This window comes from Cnephaeus nilssonii, assembly GCF_951640355.1.
Source record: "Cnephaeus nilssonii genome assembly, chromosome: 13".
NCBI classification, from domain to species: domain Eukaryota; kingdom Metazoa; phylum Chordata; class Mammalia; order Chiroptera; family Vespertilionidae; genus Cnephaeus; species Cnephaeus nilssonii.
The window spans coordinates 52,200,825-52,215,322 of record NC_137084.1 but is presented as its reverse complement, the minus strand read 5'-3'; the positions used below and the strand labels follow the sequence as shown (position 1 = coordinate 52,215,322).

At 38.0% G+C, this 14,498-nt stretch overlaps 1 protein-coding gene across 19 annotated transcripts in view; it reads left to right on the top strand.

Moving 5' to 3' along the window:
* The window catches only part of DLG2 (discs large MAGUK scaffold protein 2), a gene marked incomplete at its 5' end in the record, with an annotated part of 1,931,014 nt that overhangs the window by 1,484,799 nt on the left and 431,717 nt on the right, over positions 1-14,498 (top strand). For 15 of the 19 annotated variants that reach the window (XM_079787296.1, XM_079787299.1, XM_079787298.1 and 12 more), the window contains one exon: positions 5,481-5,636. The exons of the other annotated variants lie outside the window; for them this stretch is intronic. In XM_079787296.1, coding sequence (XP_079643422.1) covers positions 5,481-5,636 — 156 coding nt within the window. The remainder of the gene's footprint in view (positions 1-5,480; positions 5,637-14,498) is intronic. 19 annotated transcript variants of the gene reach the window in all.

Here is a 14,498-nt window from a genome sequence, read left to right as displayed (position 1 = left end):
TTATTAAATTTATTGAGGTGACTTTGGTTAATAAAATTCTGTAGGTTCCAAGTGTACATTTCTATATATTGCATTGTCTGTTCACCAACCAAAGTCAAATTTCCTTTTGTCACCATATATTTGATCCCTTTCACCCTTTTCTACCTCCCTCCATCCCTCTTTCCCTCTGGTAACCATCATACTGTTGTCTGTGTCTATGAGGGTTTTTGGTGTGGTTTTTTTTTGTGTGTGTTTTGGTTTTTTTTCAGTATCTTTGTCTTTTTTGTTAGTGTGTTGCTTTCAGTTTTACGTCCCACATAGGAGTGAAATCATATGGTTCTTGACTTAGTTTGCTTACCATGATATTCTCAAGACCCATTCATACTGTCACAAATGTCAGTATTTCGTCTGTTCTTATGGCTAGGTAGTATTCCACTGTATATATGCACCATGTCTACTTTATCCAATCATCTATTGAAGGTTATTTCTATGTCTTGACCATTGTAAATAATGCTGCAATGTACATAAGGGATACAGATATCTTTATAAATAAATGTTTTCAAATTATTCAGGTAGAGGGATTGCTGGTTCATATGGTTATTCTATGCTTCATTTTTGAGGAACCTCAACTGTTTTCTGTAGTGGCTGCACCAATTCATATTTTCACCAGCAGTGTGTGAAAGTTTTCACCACAACCTCTCCAACACTTGTTATTGTCTTGTTGATAACATCCATTCTAACAGGTGTGAGGTGGTATCTTACTGTGGCTTTGATTTGCATTTCCCTAATAGCTAGTGAACTTGGACATCTTTTAAAATATCTGTTGGTCATTTGTATGTCTTCTTGAGAGAAATGTATGTTTAGGCCCTCAGCCAATATTTTTAATTGCATTGTTTGTTTTTTGTTGTTGAATTGTACAGGTTCTTTATATATTTTGAATATTAACACCTTTTTGGAGGTATTGTTTACAAGTATCTTCTCCCATTAGGTTGATTGCCTTTTTTTGTGGATGGTTTCTTTGTTGTGCAGAAGCTTTTTAGTTTGATATAGTCCCATTCATTTATTTTTGCTTTTACGTCCCTTGCTTTTGAGGTCAAATTTATAAAATTCTCTCTAAGGCCAAGGTCCATAGTTTAGTACCAATGTTTTCTTTTATGTATTTTATTGTTTCAGGTCTTATATTTAGGACTTTGATCCATTTTGAGTTAATTTTTGTGTATGGTAATAAACAGTCTAGTTTCCTTCTTTTATATGTGGCTTTCTAATTTTCACAGCACCATTTATTGAAGAAGCTTTCTTTTATTTTTTTAATTTTTTTTCCATTATGTGTTTTTGGCTCCTTTATCAAAAAGTAATTGCTCATGTATATATTGGTTTATTTCTGGGCTATCATTTCTGTTCCATTGGTCTGTTTGTTGGTTTTTCTGCCACTATCATGCTGTTTTGATTATTGTCACTGACGTTTTCAATTTAGTTATTTGGTTGCAAGAGAACATTATCATTATTGCAAAAAGGTTTAGTCAAATTTGTTGAGCAGTTATTTTAATGTTTTTTTTTAATCTACCCATCTTCTGAGATATCAATTGTTCTCTCAAAAAAAAAAAAAAAAAGAAAGAAACTGGATTTGATATATCTACTCTTTAACCAGTGACTGTATAAAAAAATGTAAATAAAAAGGGAAGGAATGAAATATAAAAATGAGCCTGTAATAACAGTAGCTATATTTCTGCATTGATAAGGCAATGAATCATGAGTATTGATGCTTAGGCAAGAAATCAATCCCCTATAAAACAATTCTGGAAGTGACTGTAGGCAAAGAAATAAGGGCCTCTTTCTAAAATCTAATGTATTTAAGCTTCCCCCAAATAACAAGTCTACTAAACTCATGAGTCATAAAATAATATTACACCCATAAAATGGTTCCAAAAGACATAGGTAAAAGTCTTAAAAGTTCAACAGTGTGCAATGTATAGGGCTTCATTTTTATTGTCTTGAATTTATTGTAGTGTTTACAGGGAAGCTGATTTTCCCTTGATTTAGTTGAGTACAATACAAGTGGGGATTTTTTCCCCCCTAAGATATGTATTAGCCAGCTTTGATTCTGATAATTTGTCTCAAAATATACTGCTACTGAGGTAAACGGACTAAGGGAAAATTGCTAACATAATTTTCTTGGTCTGTCGAGTCAACATCAGACTAAGAAAATTGAATCAGCCCTCCTAGGCAGAAAGTACAATGTTATTGAAATGACATCATCCTGAAAATGTTTTATGGCTTAAAAGAAATCATCAGTTCCTTTATTCTTAGGCCTTGTGCTGGCAGTTTAGATCAACTACCATTTTATATATCTAACATTTTTAAATAAAGATACAGTGAGTTCTCTAAACAGTCATAGACTTAAAATTTATAGTCAGAAAAAAGTATTCTTTATATTTTTTCTATGAATACAGAAGGTGTTAGATGAACCTCTGGCATAATTAAAGGTATTGTCACTTTATCAAAGGCTCTATATATAGTTATTTCTTTTTAAAAATATATTTTTATTGATATCAGAGAGGAAGAGAGAGGAAGAGAGAGATAGAAACATCAATAATGAGAGAGAATCACCCATCAGTTGCCTCCTGCACGCCCACTACTCGGGATCAAGCCTGCAACCCAGGCATGTGCCCTTAATAGGAATCTAACCCAGGACCCTTCAGTCCGCAGGCTGACACTCTTGTCTACTGAGCCAAGGCAGCTAGGGCTATACTTATTTCTTTGTATTAGATTACTAACCTTTGTGGAGCACAGGTTCTGACATTATGCTCCACTAGTGATATTGTTTGCCTGCATCCTCAAGGTTGCTTCATGGTCCAAGATGACCACTGAAGCTCCAGCCATCACATATAGATTACAGGTCAGCAGGGGGAGGAAGGAGGAGAGAACAAAACTGCAGGGTTCCCATTAAGCAGTCAGCTCAGGAATCTCACAAAATCCTTCTGCTCAAATCACAGTGGGCTGAATATCTTCACAGGCCACATCTATCTACAAAGGAGGCTGAGAAACAAAGTCTTTACTATAGAAAAAGTGACAAGTGGAAACTCAGGTTTCTATTATTAAGAAAAGAAGAGGACATGGATATTTAGAAGGCAATCCAGCCATTTCTACCACAGCAGCTGTATCTCAGAGTGGACAAACTGGAGAATGATATCAGGTCCTCTTGTGATTACCCAGAGTAATTCCCATAGAGCTCGTACATGCCCCTCATTTTTATCTGATTGATATTTATGCAGCTCACTAATACAAAGCCCTTATCAAGCTGCATTTTTGTGTGGACATGCATAGTTTAGGTGCAGAAAAGACTGTCGTCTCTGAAGGTGACTTTCTTTATCTGTTCAGCATGTGGGTCTTTCTGTCTCCAAGACCATGAGAAATGTGTGCATATCTTCGTAAAGATGCACATATCAACAAATCAAAACAGACTCCCCCAAAATAAAAATAAAAAATGCTATCTAATCTATTTTGCAGATATATTTCAGTAGCTGATACAGAAACTTACAAACATGCTAGGTTTACCTGAAAGTGGCATAATTATCTTAACTAAATATATGCCAACTTCCCTAAAGTAAGAACAATTTTGGTTATCTCATTGAAGGAGCCTTAAAAACCGTATTGGACACTGGGATAGAACAAGCCGACTGTATTGTAAAGTACCTCATTTTACTACTGAGATGATTATTCTGGAGGACAAAATAGGCCTCTGAATGTCTTCTTTTCATCCTCAGCCCCTCTATGGTATAAACAGGTCAAGACATCTCTTTCTGTATGGTTGAAAGGTCTGTGTTAGGGAAGAATCCAATTATCTAGACAGTGTGTCTGCCATGACTGGCTCGGAATCTATAATAATAAAAGCGTAATATGCTAATTAGACCAGACAGCCTAACTTCTGGACAGCCTTCTGGATGTCCTTCTGGATGACCTTCTGGATGAAGCCAGGGCTGCAAGGGTCGAGGCAAGCCACCACCACGGCTGTGAAGGCCGAGCCCCGTGCATGAATTTCATGCATCGGGCCTCTAGTAATATTATAAATGAGGTAAAGTTCGCCTTTAATACTTTGCTTATTCTCTTTTCCTCCCTGCTCTCCCTCCTCAGCCAGTTCAGGAAGCATTGGTTGAGTACCTGTTATACATTAGGGGCCATGTTGGGGGCTGGAGCTACAGAAACATGGACTGTGCCCTCACCGAGTTTGCCACATACATTTCCTGTACTTGCTCAGGCACTTGGCCACTACTTGCTGCCTCTGGTGTCTTGTGGGCCAACGGGTGCTCTCGGCCCTGTGTCCTGACCTGCTCCTTACTTTCCCAGTCAAGCTTACCCTTCCTGCATCTGTGGCCCAGTCTGCTAGATAGCTCTTGCACTTAAATTTATATCTTTCAATTCTTACCTTAAAGAATATTAGTAGCAATTTCAGGTATGTTAAAAGTGTGGGATAGAGCTATGGGATTTTTTTCTTTATAGTACATGCATCTCTGACCAAATATTATAGGTAAAAGTTGTCTGATTATACTATATATGATTATAAGTAATAATTATTAAAATGTTGCTATTTTGATAATGTTTCAGTATCCCTAGGTTAATTCATTTAATAGACATTTTACTAAAATGAGTATCCTATGTATAGAAAACTCTCTGAAATCAATTGTTGGGGGTGGGGGATAATCTATAAATAAATATTTAGAAGAAACACCCAGATCATAAAAGCTATTAGATTCCTACGTAGGGCCAACAACCACCCCCAAAATATGTGCAAGGTATGTGAAAAGTTGTATGCATATATTTATTTATGTAGGCATTCAATAAATATTTATGCAAGGTGTGCTGTGTCCCAGACTCTATTTTAGTGGCTAACAAAACAAATGAAGTCTCTGTCCTCATAAAATCCATGGTGTAGTGACAGTGGCAATAATAAATTAAACAAAACAAACCAACAAGAAAGATTACTCCATGCTGAGAAAAAAAATATTATGAAGTGCAATATGTGCCGCGAAAAATAGCAGGATGTTTGATCAAGGAGCGAACATCTCTATGAAGTACACGTTTAAGACGAGACTAAAGTTTACAAAGGAGCCATGTATATGTGATACTTATACTTTCAACAATAAAGATATTAAATAAATAAATAAATAAATAAATAAATAAATAAATAAATAGGAGCCATGTCAGAGAATCCCAAGGTGTGGCATTTCAGACTGGATTATCCAAAAAGGCATGGTATTTGCAGGTTGATTTTGACACTACTGAGGTATCTGGCATGTAAATGTTAGCCATGCCAAATGTGACCCAAAGTTCCATTTTCTAACCAGACATCCTGTTTCCTAAAAAGACTCTTAACTCAGGCCTAATGGAGCCCATAACATTGTTCTGGGTTTTCACTTCTGCGTATGGTGAAATGCTACCAGGTGCACAGTTGTTGAGTGTGTGTGCTAACCATGCAACTCTTTCTCTTCCTCTTGTGTCACCAGGCCTCCGGAACCCGTTTACAGCACTGTGAACAAACTGTGTGATAAGCCTCCTTCTCCCAGGCACTATTCCCCTGTTGAGTGTGACAAAAGCTTCCTTCTATCAGCTCCCTACCCCCACTACCACCTAGGCCTGCTCCCTGACTCTGAGATGACCAGGTACTGCATGCGCTTCCTCACTTCATCTTCTCGAATTGCATGTGCTTCCACCAGGAAAGAATGGGCAGAGCCCGCCTCTGCTCACTTCTCTTGCACTGGACATCTTCCTCGAGGCGGAGAGATGTGCTGCTCCCTTGGCGCAATGGGGGAAATTAAGAACATTGCCTTGTTGTTTTTCCTGGTGTGTTCACAGAGCATTCAGACATGATCACATGATGCTCCAATGTTCTTGGTTCCCATGCATTTTTAATGAGGTATTAGTTATATTTTTCTAGAAGAATTAATTTTGAAATTTAAGTAGCACTATTTCCCTCAATCCGAGGACAAAATAGAACATTTATTGAGTATATTTTTAGATAATATTTAGTAAACACTTACTGTGCTCCAGGCATAACATAGCCTAAGAAGTAGATGCTATTATCACCATTTAATATTTTAACTAAAGTATTAAATTAGTGCCATCACTTAACTGCTTCTTGAGGTATTAAACAACTTGTCCAAAACTACATAATTAACAGTTCTATCTGACCACAAAAAATATATTCTTTTAATTTTTCTGTTAATCCTCACCATTCTTTTTTTTTTTTTTCTGTTAATCCTCAGACAAGGATATATTTCCATTGATTTTTAAAGAAAGTAGAAGGGAAGGGGAGAGACACAGAGAGAAACATCAATGTGAGAGAGACACATCAAATGCTTGCCTTCTGCAGGTGCCCTGACCAGAGTCGGGAATCAAGCCTGTAACTGAGGTATATGCTCTTGACCGGAATCAAACCCGGGACCCTTAAGTCTGCAAACCAATACTATAGCCACCGAGCCAAACCAGCCAGGGCAATAATATATTCTTACAGTATGTTATCAAGCTAGGCAATTACATATGTTCTCTTATTTAGTTATTCCTATTTTATATAAAAATAATAATAACAAAGTTTAAAGCAGTCAAGGCATTGCCATCAGTATGATATTGCTAATAAGTATGGATTCCAGATTTGACCTTAGAATATTTTGACTCTTTCCACAATTTTGTAAACAAATTGTTCTAAGTCTAAAGGTTGGATGTAATTTTTGCATTAATATTCTAAAGGATATGTATGGTAAACAATAAAACTTCATTTGTACATAAGAACCAAAGTCAGAGAGAAAAGAGAGTCGGGAAGGAAAAGAGAGTACAGTGTTCCATAAAGTAGTCCCAATTCAGTTTCAATTGAGAGGTCTCACTTGTGATGTTCCTAGATATAAGGGGATGCTTACATAGGTATGTTTTCAGATGGAATATTTTCATATGTCTTCATAATATTGTTAGGGCAGAGAAAATATAGATTTTACAATGACTCAAAGTGATAATGAATATATCAAGAGGGTTTCAGAACATTATCTCTAATTTTTGGTATTTTCAAAGAATAAGTTTAGAAGTTAATTACTGACCTCCCTAGGGAGTTAAATAGCAAATTTTAAATTATAGCTAACATTTTTAGAAATAAATGAGAAGACATATTTTTGGCTATGTAATTAGATGAGGCATTTTCACTAATTTGCAAAAATTAAATCCTAATAATATTTGAGAATGCCTTATAAGTATTAATTATATCCTCCTATATTTTTAACAAATCATAAAAACTGTTTTTTGGTACAGTGAACTATACAGTTTTGAACCTAAGAGAGCAAAGTCACTATAGCTAGGGAAGTGAGGAGGTACACACACCTACAACCACTTTCTAACAATTATGCATCTATAGTCAGCTACAGAAAGGCAGCTAACACTTTTTGATCTCTTCCTCTGTGCCAGGCATTTTAAGCACTTCTTATGAGTTATTCCTTTTAACCTTGACAATCACCATATGAGATAGGTGCTATCATTATCAGTTTTTAAAAATAAGAAAACCGAGGCTGGAGAAGTTGCCTGACATGCCCAAGATCACCCAATGACAAGTGGCCCGACTGGGATTCAAACCCAGGTGACCATTAGCACCTGCATTGGCACAGACATTCAAACCCAGGTGACCTTTAGCACCTGCATTGGCACAGGCATTCAAACCCAGGTGACCATTAGCACCTGCATTGGCACAGACATTCAAACCCAGGTGACCATTAGCACCTGCATTGGCACAGGCATGAGGGCAGAGATGTCCTTGCTTGCTGGAAAAATTCTCCGCCCATTTCTCTTCTTCTCTCTGTTATTTTTACCATGTTTTCTAAATTTCCCTTCTTCTGGCTCAGTGTCAATGAATCTTTATATATATATATATATATATATATATATATATATATATATATATATATATATATATATATATCCTGTGCTCTTTTCTGATTAACACAAAAATTACATTACTTGCATTCCACTGGGGATTTTGATGCATCCCTCCATAAAAACTCACCAAAGCCAATAAGCAGATGATACAGTCTACCTTTTGTGTAGACCCACCAGATATGATTCTTTCTAGTTTAATTTCTATAATCTATAGTATCAAGAACATTGGCTTTTTCCCCAAATTAAAAAATTACAGTATAATGTTGAGTATGCCTTTTTTCAAATTGTACATCCACTGCTCTCCTGATATGCATCAGTCTCCAACCCCTCCCCTCCATCATCCCTCTGGGAATTTTATTTTATATTTATCTAAATTATCTTCTTTTTCCCCCTTTTCCTTTCCCCTTTTTGTATTTTATTCTTCATTTCTAAAAAAAAAAAAAAAAGCCTCTTTCTCTCACACACACATATTAGTTTCATTGCCACTAGTACACTGATACTAAAATTCTTAATTTCAACCCCATTTTGCTCCCCTTTCAAACTTCCCCAGCTCAATAAATGGCATATACATTTACCCCATTGCCCAAGCCAAAAACTTGAGAATTATACCTAAGGCCTTGTTCTCGATCACATCCATCATTCAATCTATCTTCTAGTCCTATTGATTCTGCCTCCAAAAGGTACCTCAAATCTGTTTATTCTTCTGTACTCCCAGTTCCACTTTAATCCAAGCCTCCATCATCTCCCATCTACAATAGCTCCTCATTGGTCTCACCCCTTCTATTATTGTCCTCCTGGTTTATTCTCGGTGCAACCAGTGATCTGTAAAAATACAGATCAGAACTAGTGCTCTCTTTGCATTAGTACAAATGCAAAGTCATTAACAGAGCATCCAAGCTATGCATGATTTCACCCCTGCCTGCCTCTTAAACATCTTCCCTTTGCTGACCACGTTACTTATATTCACAAAATGCATTCAATCTCTTCCTGTCTCGAGCTCTTCCCACATGCTCCTTCCTCAAACTGGAAAGCTCTTCTTACACCTTGCCTGGTTAACTTCTGGTCATCTTAGATCTAAGCTTAAATTGCGTTTCCTTGGAGAAGATCCCTGAAAGAGAAAATTTGGTTCCCTATTGTATTCTTTCTTTTTTTTCTAGAAGGTTCAAGTTGTTTGATATTGTACATTTATTTATGTAAGCTCCATGAGTGGAATTGTGTCAAATTTGTACACTGCTGTACCCTTAGTGCTTAGCATAGTGCCTGGCGCAGCAGGAGCTCAGAATTATTGAGTGACCAGTAAACATAGAAATAAAATCAACAGGCAGACTAGCCAACAGATACCTGTTCCAGGGACAGGTCATAGTTCTAGCTGCTCTTGACTCGGTTCTTGGCAGGTACATAAAACAACTCCATGAATGAATGAATCCAAGCATGGGAACAAATCAGTGTACTCGAGCTCACTCTGTGTATTGCACTTTCATCTTAGCTGATCTTGATGTTCAGTGGCCACGGTATGATTCACTAGGTAACTGTCACTCCTTCATGGAGACTGAGGGATTCCTTTCGGAGCCTTTTTACTTCCTCTCCGATGGTTATCTAACTTACAGAATCTCAGAGGTGGGTGAGAACTTAGAATTACGGTAGATAAATAAGCCCTTATCCAACGCCAGTAATGATGAGGAACCCAATTCCTTCGTGGGCCCATGCCTTACTTCTACTCTTGGTAAAATAAAAGTATTGGGGGATATTCTGCCCTGAAAAGAATATTATAAGAATGTATGTATCAATTCGTTCAACCAAGATTTATCAAGCTCAGACAAAGTGCAAGATACTATATTAGGACAATGTTTATAAAGATGTGAACTGAAAACACTAACAAAAAATGTTTAAAAATGACTAACCTTTAAAATGGAATATGTGGTAATCCATATTTTTCAGGGCATTTGAAAATTTCCCCGTCTATTTTAGAAGCATGTGCATACTGATACAGCAGTTACTGCCTCAGATTAGGATATGAGCTACCTCTGTGGAAGTTAGCATGTGAAACCACTCACATACCAACTTAATCCCTAATCAGCATTCAGAAGAATGCAGGCCAGTCAGCAGAAGCTGGAGGAGTCAACCATCTGTTCTCTATGCATTTCAATGGGAATCCCCCAATTCTAAGCTCTTCGAGTTGATAGCAAACATCAGGGATGAATTAATTGTATATACAATTTACTTCTGTAACATCAACCAAAAGAAAACCGTGAAATTATTAGTTTTCCTTCGGGAAGCTCTTGAAATTACTTGGCAAAGTACCAGCTTTTAAGGCTGCAGACTACGTTTAGAATAATTGACTTTTCAGACCCTGCAAAAACAAGAAATGGGCAGAGCCTAGAATCAAACTAACATTTGGAGCTCTGTGGAAAACAAATGGGATTGCTGTAGGCTCCTGCTTATCTGGTGTGTCTTTTTTGATTTTTTTAAGGTAGTTTTGATGTACTAATTGGTTTTATATTTTGGGAGAATGGCAAATTACTTAGCTTTTGATATTCCTAGGGCAAGAAGAAGAATATTCTGGTCTGTTTTCTCAACATGTATGGCATATTTTCATTCATCCTTTTACAGGGCTGGTCCTAATTATTGTTATTTTGTAGTTGATAATCAGAGGCAAGGTAAACCTGACAAAGGCTAATTGAAATATGTTGGTTTGGCTCAGTGGCTAGAGTTATGGCCTGTGGACTGAAGGGTCCCAGGTTTGATTCCGGTTAAGGGCACATGCCAGGGTTGTGGGCTCGATCCCCAGTAGGGGACGTGCAGGAGGCAGCCGATCAATGATTCTCTCTTATCATTGATGTTTCTATCTCTCTCTCCCTCTTCCTTCCTCTCTGAAATCAATATAAATAAATAAATAACTTTAAAAAATATGTTGGCAGATAGATTGGAAATGGATTCTGAAGTATTATATGATCACTAGAGGCCTGGTGCACAAATTCGTGTACTGATGGGGCCCTCCGCCTGGCCGGCAATCAGGACTGATCAGGGCCATCTCGCCCAGGCCCCGTGGAAGGTTGGCCAGCTGGGGAGGGACCGTGGGAGGGCTCCAGGGCATGTCCAGCCCCATCTTGCCCAGTCCCAATCGGCTGGATCCCAGAAGCAAGCTAACCTACTGGTCTGAGTGTCTGCCCCCTGGTGGTCAGTGCACATCACAGCAAGCAGTTGAGCAGCCTTATTAGCATATTACGCTTTGATTGGTTGAACGGTCGACTGGACAACCAGACACTTAACATAGTAGGCTTTTATTATATAGGATATATCCACGACACTTTAGCTGGGTACCAGGCATCATCTTGGATGCCAGGGATTTGGAGGTAAATAAGGCATGGTCCTTCCCTTTAAACAGTTCAAAGATGTGTAAATGAAGAAGTCATCGATGTGTTGTGATTGATGTATATCTGCCAAAGGCTCTCAGTTTCTCCAGTGCACCTAATCTCTAGGGCACTAACGTGAGGCTAGTGTCAGAGTTTGTGATGGAAGCATGATCTTAGGCTGCCCCTTCTGCAGAGGTGTGAGCATGCACTCAGGCATGTTCCCCACCCACACCTTGTTTCCTCTGTTCCTAGTCATTTATAAAAAGCATTATTTTCCAATGGGAAGTTTACCCTCACCTTCTCATAGCATACTACAGAGCTCAGAATGCAGGCAGAATTCACTTTCTTCAAGCCAATCCCAGTTTGGGGACATGGAGTAAGATCTTTATCTCACAAGACCTCAACCATGTTATGGTGGCCTGTCTTTGGCACGATTTAAATTGTTGCAAAATAATAGAAAATGTATTCAGACCTGTAATTTTTTAACTGTTTCAAAGTCTGTATATCCAAAATCCATTATGGAAAAGGTTACATGGTTTGGAATTAGCAGACTTAGTTTATCTAACTCTCATCTACCATTCGGGCCTTTGTGCTGAGATTGTTCATAGTTCCTAAGGACAGATATGGCACTGCTCTCACTCCCTCAGGTAGTGGGAAGTGAGTGAACAGAACTGGGCAATATTCCATTAGTGTATGCAGAGGTGGCCAGAGAGGTCAGCCTCTGTCACACTGGGAGCTGCATGAATGCAGGGAGCACATCATGTCCACCTCTTTATCCCAGCTCCTAGGAATAAGCCTGGCAAACAGTGGGGACTTGATGTGTCTGTTTACTAATAACTGAATAAATAAACAGTATGTACCACCACCACCAAAAAAAATCAGATATAATTTCTAGAGACAATAATGCTGTAACAGAAGTACCTGTGAGTCTCTAAAGGTAAACAGAGGAGGAATCACATAAAGTTTTCGGAAAGACACTGAGCTCATCGGTCGCATGAGGGAGGAAATGGGTAGCAAGTAGAAGGAATAGCACCAGAGCCAAGCCTCAGGGTGTGTAGAGCACAGGGCGCTCTGGGGCTCCCAGGAATTCTGTGTGGCCGAAGGTTGTTGAGTGGCTGATAAAGTTGGAGTCACAGGCTGCTGCAGATCATAGAGGGCCTTACTTGCCAAGCTGAGGATGTGGGACCTGATCCTGTAACTAGTGAGGAGCTGCTGATGAGTTTTAATGCTAAGAGTTTTAACACTTCATCTCCCTCAGAGCCTCAGTTCATTTGTGAGAAAAGGGAGAAAATAATTATATCTGTGCTATTTTCTTCATCGGATTGTTGTGAGGATCAAATATTGTGTGGAGCAAGTGAATTTTCATCTATTCACTATCCATGTTAGTTATTATTTTTTCCATAGGCTTATTTTTATTTTAAAGCCTTGAGCTCTTATATATTTATTCTTAGTTATCACAAATCAGGAGAAAAATAATTATCAGCACAGGTAAATCCCCAGAGAAAATAAGAAGGCTGTTGATGCTAATTCCTTCTATCATTTGTAGCAGCAATCCTTCTTGTCACCCTAGGCAAAATTATCCATTTCCCTTTTTATTAATACATTTATAGGCTCCATGTTAAAAGGTGGCCTGTTTCTAAAGCCATATATGACTTCACAATTCTCTGAAACAATGTTCTTTCTTATCTTCTCATGTAGCAGTATTTCTGTCCTACATGTGACATTTTAGGTATATAGACAAAAGAATAGCTACTCTGTGGAGCACTGATAAATAGCCAGGCATTTTACATACCCACCTCATTTTCTAATAACCCCAACACCTTTGCAAAGTGTGGGCTTTGATCTAGCAGGAAGAGGGGCCAGGATTCTAACCTGGGCATTTTCACACCCCTCTCATGCTCTCATGGAGCCTTAATCCCTCCTTCACACACACATCACAACTCCTCACTCAGTCCCCCAATCCTCATATCCACTCTCCTGGGAATCTGTGGACTGAAAGAGAATTTGAGTCCTGTTCACAATATTTCACCTGGGAAGTAGCATCATGAAGAAGAGAAAAAAGATGCTTACCAAATCATTGACCTTCTTATGCCTTTAAAAGGATGATATAATCTTAAAGAATTCTTAATTTCATTGTTAATTAAAATCAGAAGGGGAAAGCCTTGGCTCAGAAGGCACAACCCCTTCCCAAGTTTATGCAGTAGTTTCTTCTTCAAAGGCCTGCCCTGCTTTTTTGAAGTAAGTGATCACTAAGCCAAATTTGAATTAAGGAAAATAAGGAGAAATTAATTGACTCCCACAAAGTCACAGAGGTTGCTTTTGCCATATTCCATTTTCTAGCTTCTCTCTACACTGTGATATATGCAAGGGTTCGCACTGAAAAGAAAGAACCCCTGGCTTTAAATTAATGCATTCTATATGTAGATACCTTTTTAAAAACATACTACTTACTGTTGCCCTTCACTTTATTTTTGATATTAAGGTGGAAATGTTTTTTCATTAAGAATTCAAGATTTTTTGCTTGGCTGGTGTGGCTCAATGGTTGAGTGTTGACCTATGAACCAGGCGGTCATGATTCGATTCCCAGGGTGCAGGCTCAATCCCCAGTGTGTGTAGGGAGGAAGGGGAGGGGAAGGGGCGTGCAGGAGGCAGCCAGTCAATGATTCTCTCTCATCAATGATGTTTCTATCTCGCCCTTTCTCTTCCTCTCTGAAATCAATAAAAATTATTTTTAAAAGAATTCAAGATTTGTTGAAGAGCACATTTAAAATTACATTGTATAGTGTAAAGAAGGAAGGCAGACAAGGAGCTCAACCTGTTCCAAAAGCTCTCATTTACTCTTCACGATAACCCTGGAAGGTAGGTAGAGTGTGGGAGGCTCAGGGAAATTAAAAATGAACCCAGGTTCATCTTATTCCCAAATTCCTGTTCGTGATATTCAAATAAAACTCTGTGATGAACTACTCTAGATTTCATTGATTTGCTTTTTTAAAAAAGAGCCAGATTATGTACATCTACCTGAGATGTTAGGAATATCTTCCCTTAATTTTAGTATATCTTTTTTGTGTTTTGGGAACAATTTTTATATTTAATTTAGTAGTCATTATATTATTTGGTAATAATAAGAAACTGAAGAATAAGCATATTTTTCAAAAGCAATCCTCTATGAAGGCAAAGTAGCTGTGAGGAAATGCTGGGCAAAATCACTATAGCAACAAATTATAGGAACTCAGAAAGAGTCAAAACAGTACAGTAAAC